The 17,821-nt window shown below is 40.1% G+C and overlaps 2 protein-coding genes across 4 annotated transcripts in view; one reads left to right on the top strand and one right to left on the bottom strand.

The window, feature by feature from the left end:
* The window catches only part of tbl1xr1a (TBL1X/Y related 1a), a 148,123-nt gene that overhangs the window by 112,964 nt on the left and 17,338 nt on the right, over positions 1-17,821 (top strand). For all 3 annotated transcript variants that reach the window (XM_073041111.1, XM_073041112.1, XM_073041113.1), the window contains 2 exons: positions 7,735-7,856; positions 13,246-13,320. In XM_073041111.1, the coding sequence (XP_072897212.1) occupies positions 7,735-7,856; positions 13,246-13,320 (197 nt within the window). The remainder of the gene's footprint in view (positions 1-7,734; positions 7,857-13,245; positions 13,321-17,821) is intronic.
* LOC140725529 (uncharacterized) overlaps positions 13,388-17,821 on the bottom strand; it is a 467,652-nt gene continuing 463,218 nt past the window's right edge. Inside the window, exon 18 of the mRNA XM_073041104.1 lies at positions 13,388-13,656. Within this exon, the coding sequence (XP_072897205.1) occupies positions 13,560-13,656 (97 nt within the window). The 3' untranslated portion in view covers positions 13,388-13,559. The remainder of the gene's footprint in view (positions 13,657-17,821) is intronic.

Raw genomic sequence — 17,821 nt, 5'->3', positions numbered from 1 at the left:
CCGATTAGACCCGATCGCAATGCGCAAGCGCGTCAGACCCGATTAGACCCGATCGCATTGCGCAAGCGCGTCAGACCCGATTAGACCTGATCGCAATGCGCAAGCGCGTCAGACCCGATTAGACCCGATCGCATTGCGCAAGTGCGTCAGACCCGATTAGACCCGAGCGAAAACGCTGCTTTTAAGTTAAAGTCGATCAATAACTTTTCCTGGTAGGCTGCAGTATATATATTTTTACCAGTCGCTAGGAGATATTGGAATGTTGTTCGTGCTGTTCAGTAAAAAAGTATATGCAACGTAATTTGTGTTACCGATACGTATGTATATTTAAAAGTAGCGGTGCGGCCTAAAATCCAGTGCGGCCTTTACAATTAAAAAATTGATTTTATTTCTAAAATTAGAGCCTGCGGCTTTTAATCAGGTGCGCTCTGTAGTCCGGAATCTACGGTAAGTATTGTGAAACTTTTTGAAGGCTGTAAAATGGAAAAAAATATGGAGTAGATCTTCCATCAATATTATTGCTTCTGTTGGCATACAACCACATTTTCCAGGAAAACTACCAAAATTTATTGCTGGTGTGGAGACAAGCCAGCAGTGGCAATTTCCCTCCTGCCATCTATAATGGCCACAGTGGAAATAATTTGGAAAATGTATAGCTTGGGTGGTTGATGGTTGGGTTGAATTGTTCTCCGATCTTAGTAATTTACCTGCAAACATTTCGTTACCATACGAGAAGATATCGTCTGTTAATTAACCAAGAAGCAACCAAGCGTGTTGGCTTTCCATACGTTTGAAATGTCTTGGAAATGATGGCCCAACTGCTCCAAAAACATAGAATTTCAGTTGGGCATAAGCCAGCAGCAACATTGAAGAGAGTACTTTGCAGGCCAAAATAACGAACCAAGCTATTGGACAGACCAATGTGGTCTACAAGATCGAATGCGGGTACCGCAGCAAATGTCAGCCAAGCTGGGAGAAAACTATCTGCAAGGGTCCATGAACATCAACTGGCTGTTCAGTGGCATGATCAACTTTCCTGTCTCTATCTGTGAAGATCGAGAGAGGCACAAATTCAACTGGGCATCAGTGAATGTCATAGTGCAGGCAAACACGCGGCAGACAAGAGAATTCCTAGAAGTATTGTTTTCCACCAACAATTCTGTAGAAAGACATGATCCTATATATGAGCCAATGCAGGCAAAATTCCAAACCATAACGCGCGAAGTTCACACAACTAATCAGCGACGAGACTTCCTCCCTTCATCACAAATTGGTTTTTCTAATGATGACCAATGAACTGATTAATAAGTATATAAAGACCAAGCATTCAGAGAATCTATGGCTGGATGGATGGCTGGTTCTTCGCTTGCGAAGGTCAGGAGGGAAGAAGAGTCCTTGGGAACGATGACACGATCTTTGGTGACTGTAGAGGCCAATTCTGGATCAGCAGACTCTGGAGCAGTAGGGACAGCTAGGATGTGGGTGCTTGGGTATTAGGATCCTTCCTGCATCTCCTCTTCAGCAGTTGCTCTTCCAGATTCCTCAAAATTCCTGGCTGCTCAGTGGATCGTTGGTCTCTGTCACAAGCCAACTGCTGCCACTCGATGACCTCCGTATTAGCCTGCTGCTTAAGTTGATCTTTGTACCTCTTGCACAGGGTACCACGATCTCTTTTGCCCTGAGAGAGTTGCTTTCGGTAACCTGGATGGAGTTGTCCGTGCGGGACACGTGGCCTGGCCAGTGAAGCTGCATGAGCAGTAAAGTGGCTTCAGTGCTTGGAAGTTGAGCCTTCTCCAGGACCTCATTGTTGACAACATGATCCTGCCAGCTGATACCCATGATGGAGTGGAGGCGGGTCTGATGAAAGCGCTCAAGCAAGCGGATTTGCTTGCAGTACAAGACCCAGGCTTCGAAGCCATATAGCAGTGTTGTGACGAGGGCAGCCCTTTACACCTGGATTTTTGTGGACAGATGCAACTGGTGGTTCTTCCACACGTTTCTGGAGGTGCTTGAGGGACTGCTGGCTCTGGCTCTGTCAACACCCGTTACTACTATAGCGTCATTGGAGATGATGCTGCCCAGGTAGGTGAACTACTCAACCGTGGTGGGAGGGTGGTTGTCAATGGTGAAACAAGGTGGGTTGTAAATGCCACGAGGCAGTTTCAGGAGGGGATCATTGTTTTCTTCACACTGAGCGTTAAACCAAAAGCCCTTGACAGCACAGTTAACAGCACACTGATGTTGTCTCTTCGTATGGTGATGAAATATTTGCCAAGATTGGAGAACAACTCAACCCAACCAATGGCCATAGTTTTAATAGTTGTCAGGCTGGGAAATCAGCTTGTATATCAGTGCAGTGCAGCAACTTAATTTTAAATGAAAGTGAACCATTGGCTACTGGGAGAAGTACAGCTTTTTTTATTGGATTCAACTACCTTACTTTATATCTCTTTTTAAAAGAGATACTTTAATTTGGAAGCCTTGTGCCTTACTATGCTACACTAACATGCTGTGAGCTGAGCTACCAAATGAAGTCTAGCCAGGGCTACTTTGGAAGACGTTATGGTTTAACCACTGGCAGGTGATCTGAGAGCAGTAAAAGCTGTCTCCTCCTTAGAATTTACTTTAAGCTATCCAGCTTTAATCATTGGTAGATAATTTTGGTTTATAAATCAATGTATAATCAAAATTTAATTAAAGAAAATGCATGGCAGTTGATTCATAATCCGGTCTCCTAAATAGTTTGTTATAAGTTTCCAGAACAGTTATGGCAGGGTTTTTATTTAAGAAAAGTAGACTGATACAGGTTTCTTTGGTTAACTTTTTTCCAAATACATATTTGAAATCATTTTGTTAATATTAAGCTTGCCTTTGTATTGTAACAGTTGCCATACTGACGTGTGCATCCAGGAACTTCCGATAAATACTATCCAGAATGGGAGAGTTTTAGTTATTGTTTGCTTTGTAACGGTGTGATGGTGATCATTTCAGCCCAGAAAGTTTTACAGGGAATGAAGAACTTGGAAAAACTAACAAGAGGAATATAATGTAGATTTTCATCAATGTTTGATCATGAGTTGGTGGTATTTTTAGCAAATCCAGCTGATTTATCTTTTAGTTTTAATTATTCTTAATTAGAATTGTCGAACTCTAAAATATAGAAATGGGTCACTCAAGCTATCTAGCCCATGCCAAGCTGTTATTCTGCCTTGTTCAATCAACCTCCACCTGGACCATAGCCCACACATCCAAGTACAAGTTGACCAACACATCTGGAATGATTGGAACTTGTTAGGAAAGGATTAACTAAGTCAACACTTCTGACCCACTTAATGATCACCTCACCGTTGGATAATAAAAAACACAACGACAAATGAAAAGGAAGAAAGAATTATATAAGTACAGTTCAGGAAGATACCTTACAAGCTATCTGTATTTACTTACATCAGCAAGTTGGCTATTGCCACTGCTAAAGTAAAGGGTTGGATTATACAGCTATGCAGAGTTCCATGTCTAAAAGTGGGGTCATCAGGATAGAGAGTTCTGCACCTTCGCTGACGTGGAGTTTAAACCATTTTATGAGAACTTTATCTCATCGTGAAGATCTTCCATCTTTCATTGTTTTCCTTAGACACATCTGTTGTTTTTTTGATTCTCTGTCAGTAAAGAACTGGAGCAACTTTACTTTTTTGTTTCTTTATACAAGTCGCATATGCTTTTCACAGACACACCGCTGCCGAGTTTTTTCAGAGCTTCCACTTTATCTTGTATAGATAATGTATGGTGTTTGTACTTTACACCACGAGAAACACTTCCTTTATTCAATAAAGACATGACTGGGGCTAGATAAGCACAGATAATAAAAATAAAAGCAGAATAAAACAGAGAAATTACTTGCTTCGTTTAAAGACTGTGCGAACAGCTATTCTGCTAATGGTACCACCAAAACAGTTGCGATGGGTTGGCGCAGTGATGTGGGAAAGTTGAAGCTAGTCTGGCGAAAATTATGTCCTAGCCAACTGGATTACTGATTGCCAGATTCTCAGTGGTCGACTTGTACTTAACCAAATTTCTCTTAAATATTATTGGACCTTTAACCAACACTTCCACTGGCAGCTTGTTCCACACTCACACCATTCTCTGAGTGAAGTAGTTCCACCTCAGGTTCTCCTTAAATATTTCACCTTTCACCTTTCACTGTTAACCTACTGCAATTCTTTGAGGAAATTACAAGCAGGGTATATAAAAGAGATGCAGTAGACATGATGTACTTGGATTTTCAGATGGACTTTGACAAGGTGCTGCACATGAGGCTGCTTAGCAAGATAAGAGCCCATGGAATTACAGGGAAGTTACTAGTGTGGGTGGAGCACTGGCTAGTCAGCAGAAAACAGAGTGAGATAAAGGCATCCTATTCTGGCTGGCTGCCAGTTACCAGTGGAGTTTCACAGTGGTCGGTGTTGGGACCGTTACTTTTTACGATGATTTGGACTATGGTATTAAGGGGTTTGTGGGTAAAATTGAGGAAACAGAGCCTGCAGAGAGACTTGGATAGTTTAGGGAACGGACAGAGCAGTAGCAAATGAAATGCAGTGTTGGAAGGTGTATGGTCATGCACTTTGGAAGAAATAAACGGGCAGACTATTATTTAGTTGGGGAGAGAATTCAAAATGCAGAGATTCAAGGAGACTTGGGAGCCCTTGTGTAAGATACCCTAAAGTTTAACCTGCAGATTGAGTCAGTTGTGAAGAAGGCGAATGCAATGTTGGCATTCATTTCTAGAGGTATAGAATATAAGAGCTGGGATGTGGTGTTGAAGCTCTCTAAGGCACTCGTGAGACCACATTTGGAGTATTGTGTGCAGTTTTGGGCTCCTTATTTTAGAAGGGATGTACTGACATTGGAGAGAGTTCAGAGAAGATTCACAAGAATGATTCCAGGAATGAGAGGGTTACCATATGAGGAACGTCTGGCAGCTCTTGGGCTGTATTCGCTGGAGTTCAGTAGAATGAGGGAGGATCTTTTAGAAACATTCCAAATGTTGAAAGGCCTAAACAGATTAGATATGGCAAAGTTATTTCCCATGTTAGGGGATTCCAGGACAAGAGGGCACGACTTCAGGATTGAAGGATGTCCTTTTAGATTTAAGATGCGGAGAAATTACTTTAGCAGAGTGTGCTAAATCTGTGGAATTTGCTGCCATGAGCGGCTGTGGTGGCCAAGTCATTGGGTGTATTTAAGGCAGAGATAGACAGGTTCTTGATTAGTCAGGACATCAAAAGGTATGGGGTGAAAGCAGGGAAGTAGGGATGACTGGATGAATTGGATCAGCCCGTGATTGAATGGTGAAGCAGACTCAATGGGCCGAATGGCCTATTCCTGCTCCCAAGTCTTATGGTCTTATCATCTCTAGTTCTACTCTACCCAACCTAGGTGAAAAAGGCCTACTTGCATTTACCCTATCAAATTGTATCTCTATCAAATCTCTTCTCATTCTCTTATGCTCCAGGGAAGAAAATCCTAACCTATTCAACCTTTCCCTATAACTCAGATACTCAAGTCCCAGCAACATCATTGTAAGTTTTCTCTTCACTCTTTCGGTCTTATTGATGCCTGTCCTGTAAGTAGGTGACCACAACTGTACACAATACTCAAAATGTGGCCTCACTAATGTTTCGTACTTCAACATAACAGCCTAACTCCTGTACCTGACCTTCAAGGAATTATGACTCTGTATTCCCAAATCCTTCTGTTCTACTACTCTCCTGAGTGTTTTACCATTCACTGTGTAAGTTTCACTGTGGTTTGTTCTTCCAAAGTGCAACACCACACACTTGTCTGAATTAAATTCCATCTGCGATTTTTCATCCTGTTTTTCCAGCTGGTCCAGATCCAACTGCAAGCTTTGATAGCCTTCCTCTTGTCCACTACACCCCCAGATGTGGGTTCAGCTATAAATTTGCTTATCTGGTTTACTTCATTATCATCCTGATTATTAATATAGATGAGAAACAACAGTGGTCCCAGCACCACTCCTGCAGCACACCAGCCTCTAGACACAAGCCTCCATTTAGAAAGGTAACCACTCTGGTTTCTCCCACTAATCCAATATTGAATCCAGTTTATTACTTCATCCTAAATGCCAAGTGAATGAACCTTTGGACAAGCCTCCATGTGGGACTTTGTCAAAGTGGACAACATCCACTGTGTTTCCTTCATCAACCTCCCTGCTAACCATCTTGGAAAAGCTCTATGATGGGTTAGACATGACCTATCATGCACAAAGCCATGTTGACTATCCCTAACAGCATCTGTCTATCCAAATACTTGTATATCCTGTCTCTTAGCATAGCTTTCAATAAATTACCCACTACTAATGTCAGACTTACAAGCCTATAATTTCCTGGTTTGTTCTTAGACCTTTCCTTGAACAATGGAACAACATTAGCTATCCCCCAGTCATTTGTCACCTCACCTGTGTCTAAGTACTTTTTAAATACCTCTTCCAGCACTACTGCAATTTCTGCACCAGCCTCCCACTAGCCTCAATAATTCTTTACTAAGAATTATTTTAATCAACTATTTGATCAAGAAGACACACAAACAACATTGTGGTAGAATCTTAAGATATTCTGATTACTAATTTGGTGTTCAGATTGTACGGTCGGCCCTCCTTATCCGCGGGGGATTGGTTCTGGGACCCCCACGGATACCAAAAAAGCACAGGTGTTCAAGTCGGTGGACTTTAGGACCCTGCGGAGCTCCGGACCTTATTTAACCTGGCTTAGTGCAGTGGACTTTAGGACCCAGCGGAGCTCAGGACCCGCTGCCCAGCGTTTCTGTTCCGGAAAATGATCATGATTGGAAAATAAAGTGGAAATAATAAAGCGATCGGAAAGAGGTGAAATGCCATCAGTCATTGGAAAAGTGTTAGGCTACAGTCGGTCAACAATCGAAACAATTTTAAAGGATAGAGTGAAAATAATGGAGCATGTGAAGGCCCTGGCCTGATGAAAGCTACAATTATTACTAAGCAACGTAGTGGTTTAATTATTGAAATACATATGTTTCTTAAGTGTTTTATATGCATAGAATGGTAAAATATATACTATATATTAAGACAAACGTATGACTAACTGACGCTAAATAATACCAGATGTACCTGTTCCGAATTAGAAAACTTCTGGTTTTTTAAATTCCCGATCTGCAATAACCTATGCACATCCTCCCGTATGCTTTAACTCATCTCTAGATTACTTATAATACCTAATACAATGTAAATGCTATGCAAATAGTTGTTATATTGTATTGTTTAGGGAATAATGACAAGAAAAAAAAGTCAGTACATGCTCAAACAAATGCTGGAGAGAGAACTAACGTGTTTTCCCGATCTGCGGTTGGTTGAATCCGTGCATGTGGAACCCGTGGATAAGGAGGGCTGACTGTATTTCAAATTTTAATTACAAACAGTTTACGAAAAGAAGCTTTCTAATCTCATGAAAAGTTTCAACCAGCTATTAATCATCATTAATATTTTATCAATTGGTTAGTAAAAGTGTTAATTGGCATTTCCTCTCTCCTAAATATTTCTGCATATTTTTGATTTTATGGTTAGAAACCTGAGTTTGAATTTATCTTCTTTTTCAGTGTTGTAGGATTGGGCCAAATATTTCTACATGGGTGTGGTATGTACTATTTACATATATGTTTCTCTTCTCTGCTTTATATTTATAGCCCCAGCACTAGATGTTGATTGGCAAAGCAACAACACATTTGCTTCTTGCAGCACGGACATGTGCATCCATGTCTGCAAACTCGGTGCAGATAGGCCTATCAAGACATTCCAGGGACACACGGTAATGGCTGTCCAGATTTAATTTTATTGCCATTTATTTTTCCTAAAAGCACTGAATAAATGTGGTAATGATCAATCAGATTTAGTATGTAATAGTAACTTTTCAATGATGATTAGCTGAAGACAAAGATACAGTACCTGTAAAAAGTATCAATCCCTTGGAAGTTTTCATGTTTTATTGTCTTACAGCATTGAATCAACAGTGGATTTGATTTGTCTTTTTTTGACACTGACAGATAGGCAGACAGACATTATTGGTCCCAAGGGAAATTGGGTTTTGTTACAGTCGCACCAACCAAGAATAGTGTAGAAATAATGCAATATAAAACCATAAATAATTAAATAATAATAAGTAAATTATTCCAAGTGGAAATAAGTCCAGGACCAGCCTATTGGCTCAGGGTGTCTGACACACCGAGGGAGGAGTTGTAAAGTTTGATGGCCACAGGCAGGAATGACTTCCTATGATGCTCAGTGTTGCATCTCGTTGGAATGAGTCTCTGGCGGAACGTACTCTAACCAGTACATTATGGAGTGGATGGGAGACATTGTCCAAGATGGCACGCAACTTGGACAGCATCCTCTTTTCACACACTACCGTCAGAGAGTCCAGTTCCACCCCCACAACATCACTGGCCTTACGAATGAGTTTGTTGATTCTGTTGGTGTCTGCTACCCTCAGCCTGTTGCCTCAGCACACAACAGCAAACATGATAGCACTGGCCACCACAGACTCAACAGAAACAGAAAAGACTCTTTCGTGTCAAGATGTAAACAAATTTCTACAAATTGGTCTAAATGTACAGTTACTAAGCAAAAACTAATTGAATGCATAATTATTCACCCCCTTCAAGTCAGTATTTAGTAGAAGCACTTTGGCATCAATTACAGCCTTGTCTGCGTGGATAGGTCTCTATCAGCTTTGCACATCTGGGCACTGCTGTTTTTCCACCATTCTTCTTTACAAAATTGCTCAAGCTCTGTCAGATTGTATGGGGATCGAGAGTGAACAGCCCTTTTCAAGTCCAGCCACAAATTCTCAATTAGATTGAGTTCTGGACTCTGACTTGGCCACTCCAGGGCATTAACTTTGTTGTTTTTAAGCTGTTGCTGTGTAGCTTTGGCTTAGTGTCATTGTCTTGCTGGAAAACCAATCCTCTCCCAAGTCACAGTTCTCTTGCAGACTGTATCAGGATTTCCTCCAGGATTTCCCTGGATTTTGCTGCATTCATTTTACCCTCTACCTTCACAAGCCTTCCAGGGCATGCTGCAGTGAAGCATTCCCACAACATGATGAAGCCACCATCCTGCTTCACAGTATGGATGGTGTGTTTTTGGTGATGTCTGATGTTAGGCTTATGCCAAATAAAGCATTTAGTCTGATGACCAAAAAGCTCCTTATACCACAGAACCTTTTTCCAAATGACTTCAGTGTCTCCCACATGCCTTCTGACAAACTCTAGCCAAGATTTCATGAGAGTTTTTTTCAACAGTGGCTTTCACTGGGCAACTGCTGTATGCACAGTCTCTCCCATCTCAGCTACTGAAGCTTGTAACTCCTCCAGAGTTGTTTTAGGTCTCCCCATGGCTTCCTTCAGTCGTTCCCTTCTTGCACGATCACTCAGGTTTTGAGGATGGTCTGCTCTAGGCAGATTTACAAATGTGCCATATTCTTCGCACTTCTTGATGATTGACTTTTCTATAATCCAAGGGATATTTAGTGACTTGGAAATTTTCTTGTATCCATCTCCTGACGTGTCCTTTTCAATAATCTTTTCATGGAGTTGCTTGGAGTGTTCTATCTACATGGGGTAGTTTTTGCCAGGATACTGACTCACCAGGAGTTGGACCTTCCAGGTACAGGTGAATTTTTACTACAATCAATTGAAACACCTTGACTGCACACAGGTAATCTCCATTTAACGAATTATGTGACTTCTAAAACCAATTGGCTGCACCAATGATGATTTGGTATGTCATATTAAAGGATTTGAGTACTTACACAATCAATTTTATGTTTCAGATTTGTAATTTATTTAGATCATTTTGTAGAGATCTGTTTTCACTTTGACACGAATGAGTCTTTTTCTGTTGGTCAATGTCAAAAAAAGTCAAACCAATCCACTGATTCAATGTTGTAAAACAATAAAACATGAAAACTTCTAAAGGGGTGAATACTTTTTATAGGCACTGTACCATTTGAATATTAGGGTGGAAGTGAATGAGTTTCTCATTTTGTTTCAGTGACCCTTTTTGAGTATGTAGGCGTGTGTGTGTGTGTATATACACAAATATTTTATTGTTAGTTGAGCCTCTGAATCAACTTATTGCAATTAGCTATTTATATTTTGTAGTGGTTTCTCATTTCATCGGTTCCTTTTGCATAATCCTGCAGAATCTCTGCATCCACTGCTTTTGCAATCAATAAAATACAATGCTTGCTTACAGTATTGGCTGAGATTGACATTTCTCTTTGAGAAAGCTTGAAAATTAGGATTCATTGTTCAATACTTAAATTCATGTTGGTTTCCCAGTTGAGTGCTATCAATAGTGCACTTTGGTTGCAAGCCTCTCTGTATCAAAAATGTCTCTGAACATGAAATTCTTAGTAATTTTTTTGGAACTAGGGTATGAAATTCTTCACTCACGGGTTATAGGATAAAGGTTAAGCTAAAGATGCAGGAATGTGATTTTCTTTTTGTTTAACAGGCACCACTTATTTTCTTTGCAAAATGGTTTTTGAAACATAAAATTTGATTGGGTTGAACAATACCGTAACTCATTGTTCAAGAAAGGAAATATTTTGCATTTGAAGTTTAATTGTAAAACGTAGATTTTCTTTGGAGGGTTCACTTGGCTTACTTGTAACTTTCATGAAATGAATACATAATCTTAAATTCTGCTTCCAATCGCCCATTGATGATGTCATTGAATGTAGTGTTTCATAGGGAGAGCAAGGTAGCAGGAAAAATTGGGGGGAGGTAGAGGTACTTTTAGAAGTGAACTTTACCAGATGACATCCAATGTTATCAGGTCTTGCACGATCAACATTTTTAACCATAAAATTATTTATTTTGAGCTTATTTTAATATTGCATAAAGCAGGAAGACTACAATTCACTTAAAGCAATATGGAATTATGGTGCAGACGTTATCTGGTCCACTGAATTGTGTGCCAGTCCCAGTAGAATGGTTCTGCCATTCTTTTATATATTTTATGCTCAGTTGATGCATGGGATGATGTGCTGGCAAGGAAGCCCCTCCCCTCTCCCGAGGAGCCAGCATTCTGTCTAACCACAGCTGATGTGGGGAAGACTCTAGATAGGGTCAACCTACATAAAGCGGCAGGCCTGATAACATACCTGGTTGGGTGCTGAGGTACCGTGCAGCCCAGCTAACTAAGGTTCTAACAGACATCTTCAGCATCTCTCTGGAACGGTCCACTGCCTCAGACTTCAAGATGGCCACCATCATCCTGGTGTCAAAAGGAGTGACAGTAACCTTCCTCTAAGATTATCGTCCAGTGGCACTGACCTCAACAATAATGAAGAGCTCTGTTCAACTGGTTATAGATTACATTAAATCCTATCTACATTGGGCCCATTCTAGTTCACTTCTTGCTCAAATTGGCCCTCTGAAAATGGTGCCTCGTGCCAGATGGTGTTTATTGACGTGAGCTTGGCATTCCTCAGAACCTGGTGGGTACATTGCCCTCATTGGGCCTCAGCACCTCTACTGGATCCTGGACTTGTTGACTGAAAGGCCACAATCAGTCCATGTTACAGAAACATCTCCAGCTCCGTCTTGGGCTATGTGCTCAGATGGCTGCTGATGTATGACTGTATTGCTAGGATCCAGTTTCAACCTTATCATCAAGTTTGCTGATGACACAACAGCCTCATCAACAACGATTATGTGATGGCGTACAGAGAGGAGGTAGAATGGTGCAAACACAACAACTTGCAGACTCATTGTGGACAAGATTAAAGAGGTGATTGTGGACCTTGGGAAAATGCACCTGACCACACCTCACTACATGTACATAGCTCCTCTGTGGAGAGATTTAGGAGCACAAAGTTTTTGGGAGTCTCATCTGGTCCGTCAACATCACCTTATTGGTCAAGAAAGCATAGCAGTGTCATCACTTTCTGAGAAGATTGAGGCAAGTGAGCCTCACCCCTCCATTTTAACAAATTTTTTTTACCAGGAGTACCATCGAGAGTGTCCTCACCAGGTGCATCACCATCTGGTATGGGAACTGCAAGGCATTTGACCGCTTGACCATGCAAAGGATTGCGAGGACTGCCAAAGGGTCATTGAGGTCTTCCCTCTCTCCACCTATTATATATATATTCATCAGCAGTGCTGTGTATGCACAGCCCTTAACATTGTCTGTGATCCCTCCCATCTGTCCAACAACCTCGTGTTTTTATCTCACCTCCCCCTGAATATTTTTTGCCCAATTTTTTTTAAAGTGGACCCCAGTTCTTGAACCGTTTACTAATCTGAACAATTTTGTTTCATTCACCGTTCCTGACCCTGCCGTGATTTCAAAATATTGATTAATTTCTGCATTGATGTTTACTTGTTTATGTATATTGTGAAATAAATGTCTTGGATCACTTCCTATGATGCTCATGATTTGAGAGGAACATGTATATTTCAAAACAAAAGATAAGAACAAATGTAAAAGATCATTGTATTTCAGTCAGAGGGGTGAATCTATGGAACAGTTGTAGTGAGAATTTAAAAACATGCAGCACACTTAAGTTTTAAAAATTATTTTAAAATAATTTAATGAACAAATATAAAATACATGATTTTAAATGAATGGGAGTAATGTAAGTGATATTTGGAATTGGATTTTGTGTTAAAAGGTTATGAATGTTTTTGTTTTGATGTGATGATTGACACCAGATATGTTTTTGTATAAGTAAGAGGGGTAGGCATAATAAGCTGTGGCTTCAGCCTACACCCTTTCTGTCTGTTTTAAAGATTTTTATTATTTAATTTTGTCTTATGAAATCATTGTTGAAAATGATGCTTTTTGTTATGTTTGTACTGACCAAAATAAATTTCACCATTCACCATAATATTGGTCATGGCCCTCACATGAAATGGAATTTCCAACAATGCTAGTTCTTCAAACAGAAGGAATTTTGTTTTATCGTCCACTTTATTGATCACTTCATTTAGCTAAGACTGCATTCTTCTTTGCTTGGGCATTAAAACATTAATACTGTAAGCTTGGCAAATAAGAATATATTATTGATTATAGGCCAGATTCTTTTGATCTTCTGCTAAATTATTTTACTGTTCTATATCTTGCTGTGTACATGAACGAGGTACCTTTTATATTTTTAATAACCATAATCTGACACTGATTTTTAGAATGAAGTGAATGCAATCAAGTGGGATCCAACTGGGAATCTACTTGCATCTTGTTCTGATGACATGACCTTAAAGGTAACCAGCATTTTAATTCTTAACCCATATAGTTAGTTGTGAATTTGCATGTCCAAGGGATGTGGTAATAAGTGTACAAGCACAACAAAGTAACATAAGCCTAATTTATTATAAGACAGCCAGCACAAATAAACGACACAAAGTACTACATAGCAAGTCACAACAATTCCTCTGCCACTTGGTTGTTGCAGTCTAGGGAACTCTGAATTCCAACTTGCTCGTGAAACCAACCCTGGATCTTAGGTATCGATCGTGATTTCCAGCCCCAGCTGAATTCCAACTTGCTCGTGAAACCAACCCTGGGTCTGAGGTACCGATTGTGATTTCCAGCCCCAGCTGAAGTCCAAAGAAAACAGTTGGAAGAAACAAGTTTGTGAACACTTTACAACTACCTGCTTTTCTCCATTAAATACTCATAAAATGTTTAAAATGTGGTCTGGTCTTCATATATGTCACAATAATGGACAAACACAATCTACTTAAACTAATAACACAAACAATTGTATTTTTCAAGTCTCTATTAAACACATTATTTAACCATTCACAGTCCAGGTTGGAAAAAGGTATGTGAACCCTTGTATTTAATAACTGGTAGAACCTCCTTTAGCAGCAATAACTTTTACCAGACTTTTCTGTAGCTGCTGCTCAGATAATGGCAAGAAGGAATTTCAGACCATTCCTCCCTACACAAACTTCTGTCATCTGCCATGTCCCATCCTCTAATAGCAGATCAAGTATCACATAGAAACATAGAAAATAGGTGCAGGAGTAGGCCATTCGGCCCTTCGAGCCTGCACCGCCATTATGATCATGGCTGATCATCCAACTCAGAACCCTGTACCTGCTTTCTCTCCATACCCCCTGATCCGTTCAGCCACAAGGGCCATATCTAACTTCCTCTTAAATATAGCCAATGAACCGGCCTCAACTGTTTCCTGTGGCAGAGAATTCCACAGATTTACCACTCTCTGTGTGAAGAAGTTTTTCCTCATCTCGGTCCTAAAAGGCTTCCCCTTTATCCTTAAACTGTGACCCCTCATTCTGGAATTCCCCAACATCGGAAACAATCTTCCTGCATCTAGCCTGTCCAATCCCTTTAGAATTTTATACGTTTCAATAAGATCCCCCCTCAATCTTCTAAATTCCAGTGAGTATAAGCCTAGTCGATCCACTCTTTCTTCATATGAAAGTCCTGCCATCCCAGGAATCAATCTGGTGAACCTTCTCTGTACTCCCTCTATAGCAAGAATGTCTTTCCTCAGATTAGGGGACCAAAGCTGCACACAATATTCTAGGTGCGGTCTCACCAAGGCCTTGTACAACTGCAGTAGAACCTCCCTGCTCCTGTACTCAATTCCTTTTGCTATGAATGCCAACATACCATTTGCCTTTTTCACTGCCTGCTGTACCTGCATGCCCACCTTCAATGACTGGTGTACAATGACACCCAGGTCTCGTTGCATCTCCCCTTTTCCTAATCGGCCACCATTCAGATAATAATCTGTTTTCCTGTTCTTGCAACCAAAGTGGATAACTTCACATTTATCCACATTAAATTGCATCTGCCATGAATTTGCCCACTCACCTAACCTATCCAAGTCACCCTGCATCCTCTTAGCATCCTCCTCACAGCTAACACTGCCACCCAGCTTCGTGTCATTCGCAAACTTGGAGATGCTGCATTTAATTCCCTTGTCTAAATCATTAATATATATTGTAAACAACTGGGGTCCCAGAACTGAGCCTTGCGGTACCTCACCAGTCACTGCCTGCCATTCTGAAAAGGTCCCGTTTACTCCCACTCTTTGCTTCCCGTCTGCCAACCAATTCTCTATCCACATCAATACCATACCCCCAATACCGTGTGCTTTAAGTTTGCACACTAATCTCCTGTGTGGGACCTTGTCAAAAGCCTTTTGAAAATCTAAATATACCACATCCACTGGCTCTCCCCTATCCACTCTTCTAGTTACATCTTCAAAAAATTCTATAAGATTCGTCAGACATGATTTTCTTTTCACAAATCCATGCTGACTTTGTCCGATGATTTCACCGCTTTCCAAATGTGCTGTTATCACATCTTTGATAACCGACTCTAGCATTTTTCCCACCACCGATGTCAGACTAACCGTCTATAATTCCCCGGTTTCTCTCTCCTTCCTTTTTAAAAAAAATCACACAGTCTCTTGTTGGGACTTCTACGTACTGATGAAGGAAACTTTACTGAACACATTTGACCAACTCTATGCCAAGTAGACCTTTTACAGTTTGGGAATCCCTGTCAATATATGGAAAATTAAAATCACCTATTATAACAGCCTTGTGTTTTTTGCAATAGTCTGATCTCTCTACAGATTTGTTCCTCTAAATTCTGAAGACTGTTAGGTCAATAATACAAACCCATTAAAGTTGTCATACCTTTCTTGTTCTTCAGTTCCATGCATAAAGCCTCACTAGACAAGCTCTACAGTCTGTTTTAACATTTTTCCTGACTAGTAACCGCCCTTACCCTTTAATCCCTTCTACTCTGTTGCATCTTAAACAAAGGAACCTAGGATTATTGAGCTGCCAGTCCTGCCCCTCCTGCAACCAGGTCTCACTAACGGCTGCAATATCATAATTCCATGCCCTAAGCTCATCTGCCTATTTTACAATACTTATTGAAATATAGGCAGCTCAAAACAAAGAGACAGACAAACTCTTTGATCTTTTGTTCTCTTCCCTCCATGTCCGGGCTCAGTATTCCTTGGTTTGACAAAGTACATTAATTTTTACGTATATAAGGGATGAGCCCAAATCCAGACAGAATTGCATTTTATAGGCACTTGTTATTTCATTCACTCATGTCTACATACGCCTGGACACACTACATTCCATGGGCTCTCAACTGCATTAAATTTGAACATATAAACAATAAGCCCAAGTTAAAAAAGAATGGGGCTAAGAATCCAGTTATTGACAGACATTCTACAGACATTAACAGACTTCACATGCTGCGAATTTTAGAAAGAGTTGTTTATTGACCTGACAGGCATTCATTCAATGTTTTACAAAATCTAATATGCATGCTACACATGTAGGAAAAAAACTGGGCAGAACAATGGATATCACTTAGAGTGACAGTGATGATTGGAAAAAACGGATTTTGTAAAAGTAAAAATTATCAGTATAGAAAACTAAATTTCCGAAATGCTTGAGCCTCACAGCTTTAACTATTCTGTTTAATTTGGTGAATGTCTGGGATGGTTTCAGAAATAAGCAAAGTTATGCTTTGAAAATCAGTTACTAATTAAACATCCAGGAGGTGTTATTCTGATTACCTAATCAGAAATGTAGTAATCACATGCCAGTGATGCAAGGAGTGCAATTTTAGGGTGGTGGCTCTCCAACAGCAAGCGCATGAGAACACCAACGTGGTTTCTTCCTCTTCACCAATCATTGTCAATTAGGAATATATTGGTATTCCTTCATTGATGATAGATATGAATTTCAAACACCTTATCCTACATCATTTTAAGAAATGACTCACTACCATCTTAAGAGGAGTTAGTGGTCAGTACTAAATTGACCAATGATGCATGCATTCTGAAAAGAAGTAATAAAAAGGCACTGAATTACGTACTTCCATTTATCACTTTGCTCATTTCTTCTATGAGTCTTGCAAAGCTATAGAAAGTAAAATAAATTACTGAGGCTTTGAAATAAAATTTAAAGCAACTCTAAATGACTGGCAGACCGTTGTTTTTAAAAATGCCCTGGTAAAAGCCAGGTAATTAAAGGTCAGCGAGTCTAATATTAAATTTCAAGGATGTTATTGGAGGGGTAAGATTTATCTACATTTGAAAAGTGTGTCTTAATCAAGAATAGTCAACAAAGGTTCAAGGGAGATCATTCTGACTGGCTGAAATTTTTCGAAGAGGTATCCAAGTACATAAGAGAGGATAGTTTAATACACAGTCTGTTAACTCCAGTAAAGATTTGGACTAAGTTCCAAACAGGTTCACTGAGCTAATCCAAGGCAGGAATGCAGCTAAAGAAGTTGGAATTTTGATGAAAAAGTTATCTTATTGAAACTTATAACATCTTAAGAGGGAGTATGGCAGGATAAAAGTTAAGATGCTTTCCTTAATAGGCAAATCTACAGCAAGCAATATAGTTGTAGGATGAAGGGGTAGTCATTTAAGACTGAGGTGCGTAAGATTTTTTAAATTCTTTATGGAGTTGTGGATCTCTGGAAGTTGGGTCACTGGATGTATTTACAAAAATTAGTAGTTCAGGTGTTAGGAACATTGTGAGGTAGATTGTAAAGTCTTCATTGTGCCACAGGTCTGTGCAAGAATCTTATAACAGGTAGAAGCTGAACTTGAGCCTGGTCGTGCATATTCAAGCTTCTGCATCTACTACCCAGTGGAATGGGGTAGAAAAGAAAATGTCTGGGATGGGAATGATTATGCTCGCTACTTCCCCGAAGCAGTGGGAGTTGTAGACAGTCATGAAAGAA

Source organism: Hemitrygon akajei, chromosome 3 (genome assembly GCF_048418815.1).
Source record: "Hemitrygon akajei chromosome 3, sHemAka1.3, whole genome shotgun sequence".
Taxonomy (NCBI): Eukaryota; Metazoa; Chordata; class Chondrichthyes; order Myliobatiformes; family Dasyatidae; genus Hemitrygon; species Hemitrygon akajei.
This window is presented reverse-complemented; position numbering and strand designations above follow the sequence as displayed.